Genomic DNA, 19,369 nt, shown 5'->3' on the forward strand with positions numbered 1-19,369 from the left:
TGACTCTCCAGCATCAGCAATCTGCACTTTCTCTCAGCAGCTTCCAAACCCACAACCGCTGCCATCCAGAAGGGCAAGAGCAGCATATATATTGGAACACCACCACCTCCAAGCCACTTCCATTCTGACTTTGAAATGTATTGCCATTCCAGCAGCATAGTATCGTGGGAATACGTCAAATGGACTGTGCAGTCCATTGTGCAGCAGTTCAAGAAGGCAGCTCAATTAGTGCTAAAAATCTAACTATTATCAGACAGTGGAATCTTGAGATTGCACTCTAGAGTTTACAGAATTAGCTGGACACTACGTAAATGAGAAGAATAATCACAGAAATGTCTTTAAATGTTGCACATGTAAAGGTAAATTGGTGGAGCATTTTATTCATAAAGAGCATTTGGATGTTAAATGTTACAAGTTAAATGTAATGGAACCTAGGAATCTCTGAATCAGCTTTTAACAAAACCTATAAAACATTAAAATATGTAGGTGAATTAGTAAAGTACAAATCTGAAGAAATTGTCGTCAAACTTTAATATAGTTTCCCTTGACAGCCAGTCTAAGAATTAATTTTGTTGCATGTTATGCTACAGTGATTGTGTTGGTCATGGTTTAGAATTTTTCAACTTGTAAATTTTTAATCATTTCATCAAGTTAGGTGACAAAAATCTGTAATAACCAATAAAAACTGTTGATTTCCTACATTGTGCAAATTTCTGTTAATTGTACATGGTGGCTCAGTGGTTAGCATTGCTGCCTCACATTGCCAGGGACCCGGGTTTGATTCCTGCCTCGGGCTACTGTCTCTGTGGAGTTTCCCATTCTCCCTGTGTCTGCTCTGGTTTCCTCCCACAATCCAAGAAATGTGCAGATAAGGTGAATTGGCTGAGCTAAATTGCCCATAGTGTTGGGTGCATTAGTCAGGGGTAAATTTCAGAGAGTGGGTCTGGGTTGGTTACTCTTTGGAGGGTAGGTGTGGAATAGTTGAACCAAATGGCCTGTTTTCACACTGTAGGAAATCAAATCAAGTTCATTATTGGAGTTAAAGGCTTGATGCAGTTTTATCTGCCTAGCTCCAATCCAAGAGCTAAATGGTTTTCCACACTCAACTTGTCTTTTATTTATATGACGACTCCTTCAGATGAATCCACCACTCTCTTCCGTGCCACAACTTTAGCAAGCACACTTATGGAGCAATATATGAAATCAACTGCAACACCATTTATCCATCATGCTCTGAAAGAAACGATTCTAAAGATAATGGAGAGTAAACAGTCATGTGAGGTAAGATACTGGGGTCTGAATCTAGTAATAAGGATAGGACTAATGTATTTATGTTCTCTGGGAGGAGAAAATGTTCATTCCTTTCCTCATTTCATGGAATATAAAAGCAGTTTAACATCAAAATCACTGGTATACAATAACCAGACATTGCCTTCTGAACACTTCGCAACTTTGTGCTTCAATTTGAATACTTAAATGGTATAACGTTACCATTAAGCACGCAACATGAATACCTAAAATGTAAATAATATCAGTAAGGAGTTAGGCAGGAATATTTGTTGGTTGAAAACTTGGTGTGTCATTTTGTGGAGCCCACAAGAGTCAGAAACATGATAAACGGTGTGCAAAATCTTGATTTTCTGTCAGCAGATTGAGATACAGTAATAAATTTTGAGACATGTAAAGCCCCTACTGGCCTGTAGCAGATTCATATGATATATATTTGCATACCATGAATACCCACTTGTTCAACAGTCTTTAAAATTATACCTTTCCTTCAAGATAAAGGTAAACAAGATTCTCAGGTAAACATGAGAATCTTTTGGCTCATGGTTTCTATTTGTTCAAAGATGGTGTGCATCTATCAGACTTGTGTAGTTGTGTGTAAGGTTAACTGTTTCCTTTGTTCATCTCGACTGCATAAGGCATGAGGGCTTCGAACTGCCAAGGGTGAATAACTCACGAGGGGATTTGTGGAGAGATGTCGGGGCATAGAAAAGTGGAAGAAGAACCAGGAGACGCCAGCGGGTGGTATTAAGAATATAGAGTGAAAAAGGAAGAGCCTGGTTTATCAAGGGAGCCATATTGGAGTAGGAATACTCAAAGTTTTGTTTTTTAAAAAGTATGGAGCAACGCTGGACCTAATTTTGGGGAGCAGAGTCATTAAGTAGTAAATGTGTCAGTTGGAGAACATGTTGGTGATAGTGACCATAACTGTGTAAGGTTAAAGATGTTATTGAAAGGGATAGCGTTGAACAAGAAATAAAAGGTTCAGAATTTGTGTGGAGGAAGACCAGTTTTGATATGAAAACATTGAATGGCCAAAGTGGACTAAAAGCAGCCGCTTGTAGGAAATCTGCATTCGAACAGTGGCAGTCATTTAAGAAGGAAGTAGTGAGTGTGCAGGGCCTGTAAAGTAAAGGGGTGGGGTGAGTGCAGCACAGGGAACCTTAGATGCCATGAAAATGTACAGGTTAGATAAGATGAAAATTCTTGAATATCGAAAGCAAAGAAACAGCCAAATCCCTCGAGGCATATAGAAAGTACATGATGTTACTTGGGGGAGGAGGGGAAGTAAAAGAGGGAGATGATAAAGCATTGGTAAAGAAAATAAAGGATAATCCAAAGACATTTTATATTAAAGATGAGGATAACCAGGGAAAGAGTAGGTCCCATTTGGGACTAAAGTGCAACTTGTGTGTCAGCAGAACTCACAAAGTAAATGTCTTAATTATTTTTAATTATTTTGAATCTGTACTTGCTGTGGAGAAGAATGATGTACATAATTAAATAATGGAGGAAGATTGTGTTAATTTGAACAAATTAGCATTGAGAGGGAGGAGCTATAAGCAATTTTAGCAAAGATTAAACTGTTTAAATTCCAAGGCCCAGACAACATTATCTTAGCCCTCTGTGGAAAGGGGAGAGAGAGAGAGATTGTGAGGACCCAGACGTTCATCTTCAAATCCTGTCTGGACAAGGAGAAATACCAGGAGATTGGAAGACAACTAATATGGTACCATCATTCAAGAAGAGTGGTAGTGATAAAACAGGTATCTCCAGGCCAATACTTCAGACATCATAGTTTTCCTCCAGTTTCCCGAATTATGAGAGACAGAATTTATCTTCACTTAGAGAGACCAGGACTAACCAAGGATGGACAGCATTGGTTGCTGGGGGCGATTATGTCTGAACTATTTTGAGGAAGTGACCTAGACTATGGATAAGAATATTATGGTTATTTTTTCCCCTTTTACTAGAAGGGTAAGTAGCCAAATACACAAGTTTAAGGCAAGGGGCAGGAGGTTCAGAGGGGATTTAAGGAGACTTTTTCTCATCCAGAGGGTGGTGGTTATTGGAAGTTTTAAAAGGTATTCAGATGAACATTTGAAATTCCACAGCATATAAGAGTATTGCCAATTGCTTTTAAACAAAGGATCGTAATAGTGTAGATAGGTACTTGATGACCAGTGAGATCACAGTGGCCTGAAGGGTCTTTTTACATGCTGTGATATTCTATGACTCTGTTTCTAATTTACAGCTAAATCCTTCCAAACTTGAAAAAAATGAAGATGTGAACACTAATCTGGCACACCTATTGGCCCTCCTCTCAGAATTGGTTGAGAAGATTTTCATGGCTGCAGAAGAATTACCTCAGTAAGTATCAAAATATGTAGCTGTACATTATTGATACAAATATCTAAAGATCTGAAATACTGTTAAATATGATGAGTAGGACAGTAACTTAGAGATCTGACTACTTCCACCATCATTACAGGGCGGCACGGTGGCTCAGTGGTTAGCACTGCTGCCTCACAGTGCCAGGGACCCGGGTTCAATTCCCACATTGGGCAACTGTCTGTTTGGAGTATTATCCCCGTGTCTGCGTGGGTTTCCTCCGGGTGCTACGGTTTCCTCCCACAGTCCAAAGATGTGCAGGTTAGGTGAATTGGCCATGGTGAATTGCCTGTAGTGTTAGGTGAATTAGTCAGGAGTAAATATAGGGTGTGGGTTTCTCTTCGGAGGGGTCGGTCTACGTAATATAATCTAATCTAATCTAATAAAGGGATGGGCAAAGTTGGGTTCGAAAGGCAAAACCTAGAATTTTAGAAAGATAGGGGGATGAAAAAGAATTGAAGTTTTCCATTTGCTGCAATTTATTATTGCCATTCATTGTTAAGAATGTCCTTGTACAAACTTAAGTGTTCCTTTCCCATCATGTGAGAGTAGAGGGCCAGAGGGTAGAGTTCCACAATAAAGTGGCACCAATTTAAAACTGAGATGAGGAAAAATGTCTTCTTTTGGAGGATTGAGTGTCTTTGGAACTCCTTGCCACAGAGAGCTGTGGTTGCAGGATCCTTGTGTACATTTAAGGCTGAGATGGATCTATTCTTGATCATGTAGGAATTGAGTGTTATAAAGAAACCTCATCATTAAAATTCCTCCTCTATACTAACTCCCACCCTGCATTTCTGTCTGAAAAACAATACTGTACCACCACTTTTGCTCTCTTACCTTCAAGTCTGTTTTGTATCCAATTGGCTAGGTCCCCTTTGATTCCATGTGACCTAACCTTGCTAATCAGCCTGCCATGCAGAATTGGTTGAATGCTTTGCTGAAGTCCATGTAGACACCATCCCCCACTTTGCTTTCATCAATCTTCTTTGTCACCTCTTCACAAACTCAATCAAATCACTATTTCCCATGCATAAAGCTATGACTATCTCTGATCAGTCCTTGCCTTTCCAAATACTTGTGAATCCTGTTGCTCAGAATCCCCCCCCAACAACTTACCCACCATTTTTGTCAGGTTCACTGGTCTTATAGTTCCCTGGCTTTCCCTTACCATCTTCAATAATGGCACCACATTAGCCACCCTCCAATCTTTTGGCATGTCACTAATACAAATAACTCAGCAAGGGACCCAGCAATCTCTTCTCTAGCTTCCCACCAAGTTCTGGGATACACCTGATCAGGTCCCAGAGATTTATCTACCTTTGGGTTTTAAGACCTTGAGCACGCACTCTTCTTTAATATGGACACTTTTCAAGACATCACTATTTATTTCCCCAAGTTCTCTAGTACTTCTGCACAGTAATTATGGACGCGAAATACTCATTTAGTATCTCTCACATCTCCTGTGGTTCCATGTACAACCTTTTAAGATACCCTATTCTCTCCATAGTATTCTCCTTCACTCTATATGTCAAAGCTATCTCATGACCCCTTTTGCCCTCCTAATTTCTCTCTTAAGTGTACTTCTACTGCTCTTATACTCCCGTATGGATTCACTTAATCCCAGCTGTTGATATGACAAAGTCTCCTTTTTCTTGACCAGAGTCTCAATTTCTTTAGTCATCCAGTATTCCCTACATGTACCAGCCTTGCCCTTCTCATTAACAGGAACATACTGTCACTGAACTCATGCATCGATCATGCCTGCTGTTCATGTGAGGCATTCCATGATTTTTGCTGCTAATTTTGACCCCTGTATCAAACTGTCCCTCTCGCTTGGAGTCTTGGGTTTAGCTTTGGAGTTTCTCCTACTGTTTCACCCTCCCTCCACCAGGTCTGGGGAGATTGAACTTAGCATGGTTGCAGAGTCTTCTACACATTAGCAGCTCTGCTGGTGCTGTCCCAATAGTTGCATGTCAGTTGGTCCCATCATCAAATGGGTATTTCAAAGTTTGAACAACTCTTTCTGCCATGCTATTCTATGATCTAAAGTGTACCAATATATCAAATCCCATTCAATTTTAAGAAGTAACTAAAATCCTTGCTGGTAAACAATGGCCCAATATCTGTGACAAATAATTTTGTGTCTGTGTGAGTCAAGTAGAGTTTCTCAGTTATTAACTCTTCTGGGTACCTTCCTAAATACCGGCCTATGAGTTATCTTGCTGTGCTTAAGTCTCAGAGGATTCTGTCGCTATCTCAAATCTGCATATCAACAACAATTACAATGTCTTACCGGGTGTGATCCTAAAGAAAATTGTAACTATTTAGCTGAAACTTGACTTTGTTCTGGGGTTTTGCTGTGGGCCAACTTAAAATTACTTTTCAGAATATTTCCTGAGTGAAGCTATACAGTTGCCTGCACTCTAGGTGTTTCCAAGTTCAGGCTGACAGGAGAGGGTGCCCACTCTTATGACATGGGATAAATCCCTCTGTTAACTTTAAACCAGCAACACAGAAAAGATTTATCTCGTGCGATAATCTGTGAAAATTCGAGAGGCCAAGAACAGTTTAAAGCAAAAATTAACAAGTTGAGAAGATTTGTAGCTCAGGTTGAGGTTCTGAGTGTAGGTTTGCTCACTGAGCTAGAAGGTTCATTTTCAGATGTTTTGTCACCATACTAGGTAACATCTTCAGCGAGCCTCCAGACGAAGCACTGCTCGTTTTTCCTGCTTTCTGTTTATATGTTTGTGTTTCCTTGCATTGGTGATGTCATTTCCGGTGGTGATGTCATCTCCTGCCCTTTTTCTCAGGGGGTGGTAAATGGGGTCCAAGTCAGTGTGTTTGTTGATAGAGTTCTGGTTGCAATGCCGTGCTTCCAGGAATTCTTGTGCGTGTCTCTGTTTGGCTTGTCCTAGGATGGATGTATTGACCCAGTCAAAGTGGGGTCCTTCTTTACCTATATGTAAGGATATGAATGAGAGAGTCAGGAACAGCTCAGTGAGCATACCTACATCATAAAAATTAACAACTTTATTCCTTAAAGTATAACAGAGTAATTAACTAACAACTATTTTTTACTTTCCCTTCTATAATTCGAGTCCAATAAAACCCCCAATTAAGATTTGGTCTTTTCCCGTCTCAGGCGACTGCCTGTGTGGAATTTGCACATTCTCCCCGTGTCTGCGTGGGTTTCCTCCGGGTGCTCTGGTTTCCTCCCACAGTCCAAAAATGTGGAGGTTAGGTGAATTGGCCATGCTAAATTGCCCATAGTGTTAGGTGAAGGGGTAAATGTAGGGGAATGGGTCTGGGTGGGTTGCGCTTCAGTGGGTCGGTGTGGACTTGTTGGGCCGAAGGGCCTGTTTCCACACTGTAAGTAATCTAAATCTAAGTAAGGTTTACTGAAAAATTCAAATTTCAAAACCGGCTAGTGGTCAAATCATCTCTTTATATCTTCTACTGTAGATATGTTCTCCAAGTCGGAGTTGATATTTTTCTCTGTGCAAACCCCTACTCTAGACAGGTACCTCGCAGAGAATTCTGACTAACAGCATACTGGTCTTTTGGCAGTTCTTTCTCAACTGTTCAGCTGTTCCTGGTTTTATACCCCCAAGGCATTGGATTGTGTCATTGGCTTTCAATATTGTCTGTATACTTAATTCAAACTTTATTGGGAGTTTGTTTTTTTGGGGGGGGGGTATAATTTAAACTGATTGGCCTAATTCAAATTTAGTTTTGTCTCCAGGCAACCAGCTATACTAGTTGCTGGACCAAAAGTTTATATTATATCTTGTTCAGAACACTTAGTGCTGTCAGGTAGCTCTGTTAGCCATTAACTTTCTTAACGGTATAGTACACCCACATCTTCCTAATACCACTTTCATAGAATGTCTAGCAACTCGTATGTTCCACTTTGCTGCGTTTTCCAATGGTAAAGCCAGTTGTAGTGCCTGTTTGAAGTCCAGCTGAGCTTCAGCCAGTTTGCATTTTTCTGTAGTTATATCATCAATTCCACACACTCGATGGTCTCTGAGCATCTCATTGAGTTAAACCAAATTCACAGGCTTCTGCCAGTCATCTTAACCTAGTCAAAAACCTTGATACAGCTTCTCTTAGTTCTTGAATTGCCAAGTCAAAGCAATAGTGCCTCAGAATTAATGGAGGCACGAGGTCATAATATTCCTAAACAATGTCAATCAGTTTTTGAAAGGTTTTATTATCTGATGTCTCATGACAGAAAAAGCTGCAGCTCCATAGGCTATCAGGAGAATTACTCGTTTATCGTCTGCTACAATGTCATTTGCACAAAATAAATTCTTTCCACATACTGGGCCCAGTCCTCAATTACTGAGTCGAATGGGTCACCCTTCCCAAACAGAGGCATGATATAAGAAAATGCTCACTCCCAACTTCAGAATAATGGTTATGAGAGAGTATCTTCAGGATACTGCTTTATTTTCATGGCCAGTGAAATAACTCTCTTTAGAGGCCAGCATCCCATCACCAGTTACCCTTTCCTTTGACAATAGATTTTAGATTTAGATTCCCCACAGGGTGGAAACAGGCCCTTTGGCCCAACCAGTCCACACCAATCCTCCAAAGAGTAACCCACTCAGACCCATTTCCCTCTGACTGACTAATGCACCTAAGACTATGGACAATTTACTATGGCCAGTTCACCTAACCTGCACATCTTTTGGGCTGTGGGAGGAAACCAGAGCACCTGGAGGAAACCCACGCAGACATGGGGAGAATGTGCAAACTCCACACACACAATCGCCCAAGTGTGACCCTGGGACCTGGGACCCTGGTGCTGTGAGGCAGCAGTGCTAACCACTGAGCCACCGCGCTGCCCACTAAACTGCCTTCAACTGAGTTATGTATTCAGCCCTGACATTCACCTTTTTACATCAGCCGGATAGCCCTAATTTGACCAGATTAACAGCCCCAGTCAGGGAACTGCTATTCTATGAGGTCCAGCTGGCCAACTTCTTTACAGTGACAACAGACATAATGAAGTTATTGTGGTTTCAACCAAGTCTGCAGATTCTGTGCTTTGGCAAACCCTAACTATTTGGTTGATATGATCATAATAACGAGAATGTACAAGTTCAGCTAATGCGGTTCCCAATCCAGACTTTTGGCTTGTCACAGACATCTCTTGGATTTCCTATTGTCAGTGGCAATAGATGACAACTTTTCCACAACCAGGGTTTTGAGTTCTCTGAGTTTGACTCAGTGATTTCACAGTACCTAGGATGACTTCTGCAATGTACCATTTTTCAAGAATGAGGTTCATATTTGTCATACCTTTATTATTTATGGTAAGGATCGAATAATACAGATTGCAGGCAGCAGGTTCCTGTTTAGGACCCATTTGTATCCAGTGACTTAATATTGTTTATTATGTTTTCAGTGGAAGACCTTATGCTATAGTTACCAACTTGAGCATCCTGAAGAAATAATAATGTGATGCATCACCAGCCTTTAGAGAATGTAAAATTGTACTTGATTTTTAAATAAGGGTTTTTGAACTCCAGGCAAACCTTGATGTGTCATTGCAATGTATTATATTTCCACAGGGCTTTAAGATACATTTACGGATGTTTACAAAAATCTGTCCAGCAGAAATGGCCAGAAAATCCCACTATGAGGACCAGAGTTGTGAGGTAACAATATTTTGTGAATTATTTTTTGTGATTTGCCATTTTGGAGAGCTATTCCATGCTGGTGCTTTGTTGAATTGAGCTGTAAGTTAACAAAAACAACTTATTTTGGGGGGGAAAAGAAAACAGTAAATTGCAGATTAACTGTAGGAGACAGCATTGACAAGCCTATCTGAGAATTACTTTCCCTTTGACTTTAGTAGCTACAATATTGTGATGAGTTCTATGTGGCCATGTATGTTACTATGGGCATGTAGCATTGTTTCTTGGCTAATGGTTTGGTCTCACACTTGTTCTTGCAGGTCTTCAGATATACAGTTGAAACAGCACAGACTCCTTGTCTTTTATCACATCAGTTAATCCCATTAAACCTAATGTCATTGGTAACATTTCATGGTGTAGCTTTATAGTACAGTATTGAGTCAAGTTTTTGCACAAGACTGTTTTTAAAATTTGACTTAGGATGTGTTAACTTAGAGACAAAAAAACCTGCAGATGGTGGAATTCAAATAGACAGGCAAGAGGCTGGAAGAACACAGCAAGCCAAGCAGCATCAGGAGGTGGAGAAGTCGACGCTTCAGATGTAACACTTTTTCAGGACTGGGGGTGGGTTTGGGGAGAGCTGCAGATAAAGGGGTGGCGGAGGCAGATAGGTGAAGACAGGTAAAGGGTATGGTTTGGTTGGTCAGTGGGAGGAATGAATCCAGTTGGTGGCAGGGAGCAGTGGAAGGGATGGGGAGGGGCTGGGAAGGGAGGCTATTTGAAATTGGAGAACTCAATGTTGAATCTTCTGGGCTTAAGGCTTCCCAGGCAGAAGGTGAGGGGCTGTTCCTCCAATTTGTGCTGTGGTTTGTTGTGGCAATGAAGGCGGTCAACTTTGGTCATATCGGAAAGGGAGTGGTTAGGGGAATTGAAATGGGCAGTGACTGGGAGGTGAGGTCAGGTCAGCTCCTGCGGGCCCGGCTGTGATGCTCAGTGAACTGTTCCCTTAGTTTAAGTTCATTGGTTCATGGAAGGAATCAGGTCATGGTACTCCTACAAGGTTATCTTGTTCATACCGTTTTGTTGTCCTAACCTCCTTGCTGACTGAGAAGAATGTTTCTTCAAGGACGTTTATCAAAACTACTTTGTGTCTAGAGCTAACTGCCTTCCTTTTACGCCTATTCTTCTACAAATATGTGTCTACTCTAAAATATAATTATTTAAAAAGCCTCATCCCAGGTAGGTCAAGCTTTCCCTTTCTATTTCATATAAAAATCAGAAATCTAATCAATGACTTTCATCGGAGCTGCATTATCAGAGTCTTAATGCTGCATTCTAGTCCCATTTTACTAAGACTCGGAGGCATTTTGTTGTCTGGCTGTAAAGGCCATGATTTGAACTCTATGAAATACTACATCTGCTAAAATTTCCTTTGATTGTCTGTGTCAGTTAAGAAGAAAATCCCTAATACCCATTTTGTCATTTTCAGCCATTGGTAACTGCTGCAGTTACCAATCAAGTACATCAAGCAATGCAATTGCACCTTTACTGTTGCTTTGCTATAATCAGACTAGTTCTGTCCTCGACTACTTTGGGACATCCTCTTTATCCAGCATTGCAGTGAGTTCCTTAATACCATCGCTCCTTCCCCTTTCTGTTAAATACAATCTTTCCTGAAAACCTGATCAGCTTCATCTCCCCTGCATGGTCCCAGCTTCTCTATGGTTATCAATATTAAAAGAAAAATTTATTTTGTCAGTTCCAGTTACAAAAACAATTGTGCACCAGTTTGGTGATTGTAATACTGCTTTGACATCAGAGAGAAAACGCTTTTATTGATTTGAAGTAACTTTTGCTGTCAAATGCCTCAGGCAAAGCCTGTGGTACAAATCAAGTAAATCCTTGAATTCGCAACACTTTTCCCTTGCTGTGATATCAGTACCTAGTGATTCTTGAAATCCATTTAAAATGTGGCTGTTGTAGTAGCCTAATGAGTTAATAACCTCTCATCTCTGTAAATCCAAAAACTTAAAATTTAGCCATCACCAGAAAGGATTAATTTCTTCTTGTGTCTCCAAGGTTTGGTAAAATTCTTGACATTGCTGACATCTTGTAACATTTTGTGGTAACTTGTAAACAAAAAACACAAAATCCATTTAACAGGTGGCAGAATGAGTTAGTTCACAAAATCTTATCCTGTCTATTCCTCCAAAAGGTGGAGTAAAGCATTCTCCAACTTAACCAATTACATCATTTTATGCACTTTGTTTAAAAAAAATCCTTATTTGCTCAATAAGGAGATAAAATTGATGTTATACCCAGGTTTTCTGAAAAAAAAACATTCTTATGCTAAATTTTCTTCCACCATAAGCACAAATGATAGAATAGGAATTATATCTTTGTCATATCTTTTTTGTTTACCTTATAGGTATATGAAGAGAAAAAGACTAGTGAAGACAAATGTAGGTCCCCTATAGTTAGAATCAGGTGAATTCATAATAGATAACAAAGAGATTGCAGACCAGTTGAACAAATACTTTAGATCTGACTTAGATGGACACAAATAGACTTCTGGAAATGCTACGAGACAGAGGGTCAAGTATGAAGGAGGAACTGAAGGAAATCCTTATTAGTCAAGAAATGGGGACATTTAGGACTCATTGAAACTCATTAAGACCCCAGGGCCTGATCCTGTACATCCCAGAGTACTTAAGGAAGTGGCCCTTGAAATAGTAGATGAATTTGTGATCATTTTCCATCATTCTGGAGACTCTGGAAGAGTTCCAATAGACTGGAGGGTAGCTACTGTAAACCTACGTTTTACAAAAAGGAGGAGAGAGAAAAAGAGGAATTATTGGCCAGTAGCCTGACATTGGTGGTGGAGAAAATGCTGAAGTCAATTGTTAAGGATGAAATAACTCAGAATTTGGAAAGCAGTGACAGGATCGGTCCAAGTCAGCATGGATTCATTAACTGGAAACCATACTTGACAAATCTTGTACTTTTTGAGGATGTGGCCAGTAGGGTGGACAAGAGTGAAAGTTGTGTACCTGGACTTCAAAAAGGGTTTGGACAAGGTCCCACGTAAGAGATTGCTAAGCAAAATTAAAGCTCATGCTATCAGAGATAATGTATTTACGTGGATAGAGAACTGGTTGACAAACCGGAAACAATATGTTGGAATAAATGTTTCCTTTCCAGAGTGGAAGGCTTTCCAAGTGGGGTACTGCAAGATTCAGTGCTGGGGCTCAAGTTGTCCAAAATATATATTAATAATTTGGATGAAGGAATGTGAATATCACCAATTTTGCAGGTGACATGAAGCTGCTTGGCAGGGTGTGCTGTGAGGAGGATGCGAAGAGGCTTCAGGGTGACCTGGACAGGCTAGTTGATATTTGATAAATGTAATATAATGTGGATAAATATGAGGTTATCCACTTTGATGGCAAAAACAGGAAGGGCAGATTATTATCTGAATAGTGGCAGTTTAGGAAAAGGTGAGATGCATCGAGACCTGGGTGTCATGATGGAACAGTTTCTAAAGGTTGGCATGCAGGTGCAGCAGTTGGTGAAGAAGCTAATAGCATGCTGGCCTTCATAGTGAGAAGATTGGAGAATGGATGTTTTGTTGCAGTTATGTAGGGCCATGCTGAGGTCATTCTTGGAATATTGTACGGGCAGCACGGTGGCTCAGTGATTAGCATTGCTACCTCACAGTGCCAGGGACCTGGGTTTGATTCCAGCCTCCAGTGACTGGGTGGAATTTGCACGTTTTCCAGGTGTCCATATGGGTTTCCTTCAGGCTCCTTGAAAGTGGAGTCGCAGGTAGATAGGATAGTGAAGAGGGTGAAGAGGGTGTATGTTATGCTTTTTTTTTATTGGTCAGAGTATTGAGTACAGGAGTTGGGAGGTCATGTTGCAGCTGTGCAGGACATTGGTTACGCCACTGTTGGAATATTGCGTGCAGCTCTGGTCTCCTTCCTAACAGAAAGATGTTGTGAAACTGGAAAGGGTTCAGAAAAGATTTACAAGGATGTTGCCAGAGTTGGAGGATTTGAGCTACAGGGAGAGGCTGAACAGGCTAGGGCTGTTTTCCCTGGTGCGTCGGAGGCTGAGGGGTGACCTTTATAGAGGTTTACAAAATTATGAGAGGCATGGATGGGGTAAATAGACAAAGTCTTTTCCATGGGTTCGGGGAGTCCAGAACTAGAGGTTTAGGGTGAGAGGGGAAAAATATAAGAGACCTAAGGGGCGGTACGTGTATGGAATGAGCTGCCAGAGGAAGTGGTGGAGGCTGGTACAATTGCAACATTTAAGAGGCATTTAGATGGGTATATGAATAGGAAGGGTTTGGAGGGATATGGGCCAGGTGCTGGCAGGTGGGATCGATTGGGTTGGGATATCTGGTTGGCATGGACAGGTTGGACCGAAGGGTCTGTTTCCGTTTTGTATATCTCTGACTTCCACAGTCCAAAGATATGCAGGTTAGGTGAACTGGCTGTGCTAAATTGCTCATAGTGTTCAGGGATGTGTAGGCTCGGTACATTAGTCAGGTGTAAATGTAGAGTTATAGGGTAGGAGAATGGGTCTGGGTGGGAGGCTCGGTGTGGACTTGTTGGGCTGAAGGGATGATTCCACACTGTAGGAATTCTGTGATACTATGATTGTGTGCAGTTTTGGTCCCCTAATCTGGGGAAGGACATTCTTACTATTGAAGGAGTCCAGCAAAGCCTAACCAGACTGATTCCCAGGATGGCAGATATAAGGAAATACTGTATTTAAAAGAATATGGGGGGTCACTGAATACTGGATCATTTGGGCTTGTACTCACTGAATTTAAAAGAATATGGGGGGATCTCATAGAAACCATAAATAATCCTAATGCGACTGGAAGGGATTCGTATGGGAAGAATATCCCCAATGTTGGGTAAGTCCAGAAATCTGGGTAATAGCCAAAAAAAAAGGGAAAAGCCATTCAGGTCTGCGATGAGGAAGGACTTTTTTCATTCAGTTGCGAACCTATGAACTTCTCTAGCACAGTAAGCTGTTGGGGCCAGTTTGCTAGATAGATTCAAGAGGGAGCTGGACATGCAGTTAAAGGGCTCAGGGCTGTTGGAGAGGGAGCGGGATACTGAAGTTGCATGATGAGTCAAGATCATTTTGAATGGTGGTACAAGCTCAAAGAGCTGAATGGCTTACTCCAGCATCTATTTTCCGTATTTCTGTATGAATAGCTGCCACAAGCGTATCTCAGCTAGTGGTTTATTCACCTCTGGCATAAGTGCACAACCAGTCTGTTTAAGAGGTAATTTATCCCTCAGACATTCATTCATGTTTGTCTTTGAACCTTTGACTAGCCATAAATCTGCAGAGTTAAGGGTTCTGACAAAGTCTGATTTACCTACTGGTTATAAGAGGACTGGGCAAGGTGAGGATCAATACAGGCAGCCAGAATCACTGAGAGGATTGGGCAAGTTGAGAAGCAGAAAGATTGGCGATGGATATGAGTGGTACTCTTGAACATATTATTCTTGTTTATGTTTCTAGTCATAGACACAGATCTGTAGCACAGTGAAAAGTCCTTTAGCCCATTAAGTCACTGCCAGTCAAAAGCTGCCATTTAAGTATTCTAATCCCATTTTCAGGCATTTGATCTATAGCCTTGTATGCTTTGGCGTCACAAGTGTACATTCAGATACTACTTAAATGTTGTGAAAGCTTCTGCCTCTCTCACCCTTACAGGCAGTGTGTTTAAGGTTCCCATCACCTCAAATCCATTCTAAACCTACTGCCTGTTAACTTAAATCTATACTCCTTGATCATTGATGCCTCCACCAAGAGTTTCTTCCTGTTTAGCCTGTCTATGCCCTTCACAAGTTTATATATCTCAATCACAACCCCCTCAGTTTCTTCTGCTGCAAGTCCATCCAAATTGTCTTCATACTTGACTCTCCAAACCAGGAAACATCCTGACAAGTCTCCTCTGCACCCTGCTAGTGCTATCACATCCCTACCAGGGATTCCAGAACTGTGCTCAATACTCTTGCTGTGACCTAACCAACTTTTAATACAGTTCCAGAATAACCTCCCTGCACTCAAACTTTGTGTCTCAACTAATAAAGACCATATGCTATCTTAACCACTTCATCCTGCTACCTCAGAAGAATGATGGACACACACACACACACTAATGTCCCTCTGATCCTCTGCTTCCCAGGATCCTACCATTTTATCAAATATTACCTTGCCTTGTTTGCCCTGCCCAGGTTCATGACCATTCACTACTCCTGATCAAATTCCATTTGCCACTGATCAGCCTGTCTATATCCTCCAGTAATCTAGGACTACCCTGGTCATTTACCACCCCACAATTTTTATCTGTGAGCTGACCGATTAACCTTCCTACATTCATGTCTAAATCGTGTGTGTTAATATATATCGGTCTCAAAAGCACCGCTCTACCATCGCTGTCTGTTTTCTACCACTCAACTAATTTGGGATCCAATTAGCTACAATCCTTGGATTCTTTGGGTTTTTTCCTTTTTTTTTATATAAGCCTCCCAAATCAAAGTCCAAGTAAACTATGCTGAATGCATTGCCCTCAACCACACCTATTTGTAAAGTTCTGTCAAGTTGGTCAGATATGAACATTTCCTTAACAAAGCCTTGCTGACTGTTCTTGAATAATCCTTGCCCCTCTAAATGCAGATTAATTTTGTCCCTAAGAGTTGCTTCCAGTAGTTTCCCCACTTACTGAGATTAGACTGACTGCCCTGTTGTCCCCTATTTTATCTCTAGCTTCCTTGAAAAAAAACACATTGGAGGAGAGAAGGTCAAGGGGAAACCACATAATATCATCCCTCTCACATGACACAAAGTATCATGTGGCTTTATGAACAAATTATCATCCTACATATTCTGTAGTTATCCTTTTTATCCTGAATGTACTCAAACTGAGAATTTTCCTTTTATTTTCCACGCCATTATTCTTTCATGCCCCCTTATTGCTCTCCTAGTTTCCTTTTCTAATTTTCCCCATGCACCCTGCTGTGGGGAAAAGGCCATTTAACCAATTGAATCTGCACCAGCCCCCTCAGAAGGACCCCATCCAGACCCAACCCCTACCCTATCCCATAACCCTGCTTTTCCCATAGCTAGTCCACCTAACTTATACATTGCCCATACATTATGGGCAATTTAACATGGCCAATTCAATTAACATATATTTTTGGACTGGGACCAAACTGGAGCACCTGGAAGAAATCCACACAGCCACTGAGAACATGCAAACTCCATACAAACAGTCACCCAAGGCTGGAATTGAACCCACATCCCTGGTGCTGGGAGGCAACAGTGCGAACCACTGAACCACCGTGCCACATTCTGTACTGTTCTAGGGCTTCTGCTATTTTGAGCTCAGTGTCTGCCATAAGTCTCCCATTTCTCTTTATCTGATCCTGAATACCCTTTGATAGCCAGCGATTATAGGATTTGTTGTCCAACACATTGTCGTTATTGGAACATGTTGCCCCTGTACTCTCCCTGTTTACTCCTTGAATGTGTTTCAGTTCTCTGATACTGATTAAAAGTACCTGCTGCCAGCCTACTCTGGGCAAATCACACTTGATCTAGTTAAAATTGACCTTCCCCAGTTTAGAACTTTGATTTTATACACATTCTTGTTCTTTTCCATTAGAATCTGAAATCTCATGGAGTTATGATCACTGTCTACAAAATGCTTTCCTGCTGATACTTCAATCACTTATCTAACATGGTTACCTAAAATTAAGAACAGGACTGTTCACTCCCTTGTAATGCCTTCTACATACTGGCTTATAAATTGCCTGGATGCATTTTAAGAACTCCACTTCCTGCAGGTCTTCCACATTGTGACTATCACAGTTAATGTTGGGGAAATTGAAATCCCCAGTTATCACTATGCTACTTTTACACTTCTCTGGAATGTTAGTACGCTCCCAGTAATGTGATTGTTCCTGTTTGACTTTTAAGTTCTACCCACATGACTTAATTTGAGGAACCTTTTTTAAAATGTTATCCTCCTTATTGCTGTAATTTATTCCCTGCTCAATACTGTGACACCCCTTATTTTTTACCTCCGTCCCAGAAGACCCTACATCCTGGAATATTGAAATGCCAACCCAGCCCTATCCTTCCTCCCACCTCTGTGCTCGGCCCCCACCCCACAATATTGTAGTTACATCATACTGCCATGTTTTAATTTGTGCCCTCAACACTTCTACCTAGTTTATCAGACTCCTTGCATTTAAATAACTACCATCCAAACTTGCCAAACTCCTTGTCTTAACTAGCCAATGATTTCTGTGCCTTCTAGACTCCCTTACGGTCTGTCCTTACTGTCTTACTGCTGGACTTCCTCTCAGGAACCCACTCTCCTGCCAAATTAGTTTAAACCCACTTCTGCACTGGCAAACCTCCCTTCCCCAAAGATGATGGTCCCATTCCGGTTCAGATGTAGCCCATGTGCTTTGTATAGGTCACACTGTCCCTAAAAACAATCCCGATGTTCCAGAAATCTAAAACCCTGCTGCTCCATTTGTCTTGCCAGGCATGCATCTAGACTGACTTCTTAGTTCTATGTTCACTTGCACATAGCACCAGAAGTAATCAGACATGACTACCTTTTGAAACTGTTCTTTAATCTACTGCTTAGCTCCCTAAATTCCGTTTAGAGGACTTCATCCCTTTATCTACCTGTGTCATTGGATACCAGTATGTGCCATGATCTGTTTGCCCTTCCCCTTCAAAGTGCCCTCTAGCTGTTCAGTGACTTCCCTAATCCTAGCAATAGGAAGGCAAAACATGATTATGGAGTCTCCTTTGCAGTTGAAAAACACCTGTATATTTCTTGTACACCTGTACAATTGAATTACCCACCATTATAGCACTGCCATTCTTCTTCCTCCCCTCTTGTGTAGCAGACCCACCAATGGTGCCATGAAGTAGGTTCCCACTGCTTTCCCCTGCACAGTCCTTTCCTCCAACATTATCTCGAACAGTACATCCATCAGAAAGAAAACCTTCAAGAACTTTCAAAAGCTGATTGGGGGCAAGTGTTAGCAGGTAAAGAGACGGCTGGAAATTGGGAAGCCTTTAGAAATGTTCAGAGAAAGTATATTCCTGTTAGGTTGAAAAGAAAGGCTGGTAGGTATAGGGAATGCTGGATGGCTAAAGAAATTGAGGGTTTGGTTTAAAAAAAAGCATATGTCAGGTATAGGCAGGATAGAACGAGTGAATCCTTAGAGTATAAAGGAAGTAGGAGTATACTTAAGAGGGAAATCAGGAGGGCAAAAAGGGGACATGAGATAGCTTTGGCAAATAGAGTTAAGGAGAATCCAAAAGGTTTTTACAAATACATTAAGGACAAAAGGGTAACTAGGGAGAGAATAGGGTATCTCAAAGATCAGCAAGGTGGCCTTTGTGTGGAGTCGCAGAAAATGGGGGAGATACTAAACGAGTACTTTGCATCAGTATTTACTGTGCAAAAGGATGTGGAAGGTATAGAATGTAGAGAAATAAATGGTAACATCTTGAAAAATGTCCGTATTACAGAGGAGGAAGTGCTGGGGTGTCTTGAAACATAAATCCTCAGGACCTGATCAGGTGTACCCTCGAACTCTGTGAGAGGCTAGGGAAGTGTATCATCGATAGTCACAGGTGAGGTGGTGTAAGACTGAAGGTTGGCTAATGTGATGCCACTGTTTAAGAAAGGTGGTAAGGACAAGCCAGAGAAGTATAGACCAGTGAGCCTGACCTCAGTGGTGAGCAAATTGTTGTAGAAAATCCTGAGGGACAGGATGTACATGTATTTGGACAGGCAAGGACTGATTAGGAATAGTCAACATGGCTTTGTGCAGGGGAAATAATGTCTCTCAAACTTGATTGTTACTTCTTCAAAAAACTCAGAGGATTGATGAGGTCAGAGCGATAGATGTGATCTATATGGACTTCAGTAAGGCTTTCCACAAAGTTCCCCATGGGAGACTGGTTAGCAAAGTTAGATCTCA

At 41.2% G+C, this 19,369-nt stretch overlaps 1 protein-coding gene across 2 annotated transcripts in view; it reads left to right on the forward strand.

Annotated features, from left to right (window-relative positions):
• rasa1b (RAS p21 protein activator (GTPase activating protein) 1b) overlaps positions 1-19,369 on the forward strand; it is a 192,723-nt gene that overhangs the window by 143,093 nt on the left and 30,261 nt on the right. For both annotated transcript variants that reach the window (XM_072582822.1, XM_072582817.1), the window contains exons 19-21: positions 1,139-1,281; positions 3,542-3,657; positions 9,258-9,344. In XM_072582822.1, coding sequence (XP_072438923.1) covers positions 1,139-1,281; positions 3,542-3,657; positions 9,258-9,344 — 346 coding nt within the window. The remainder of the gene's footprint in view (positions 1-1,138; positions 1,282-3,541; positions 3,658-9,257; positions 9,345-19,369) is intronic.

The sequence above is a fragment of the Chiloscyllium punctatum genome, chromosome 2, assembly GCF_047496795.1.
Source record: "Chiloscyllium punctatum isolate Juve2018m chromosome 2, sChiPun1.3, whole genome shotgun sequence".
NCBI classification, from domain to species: domain Eukaryota; kingdom Metazoa; phylum Chordata; class Chondrichthyes; order Orectolobiformes; family Hemiscylliidae; genus Chiloscyllium; species Chiloscyllium punctatum.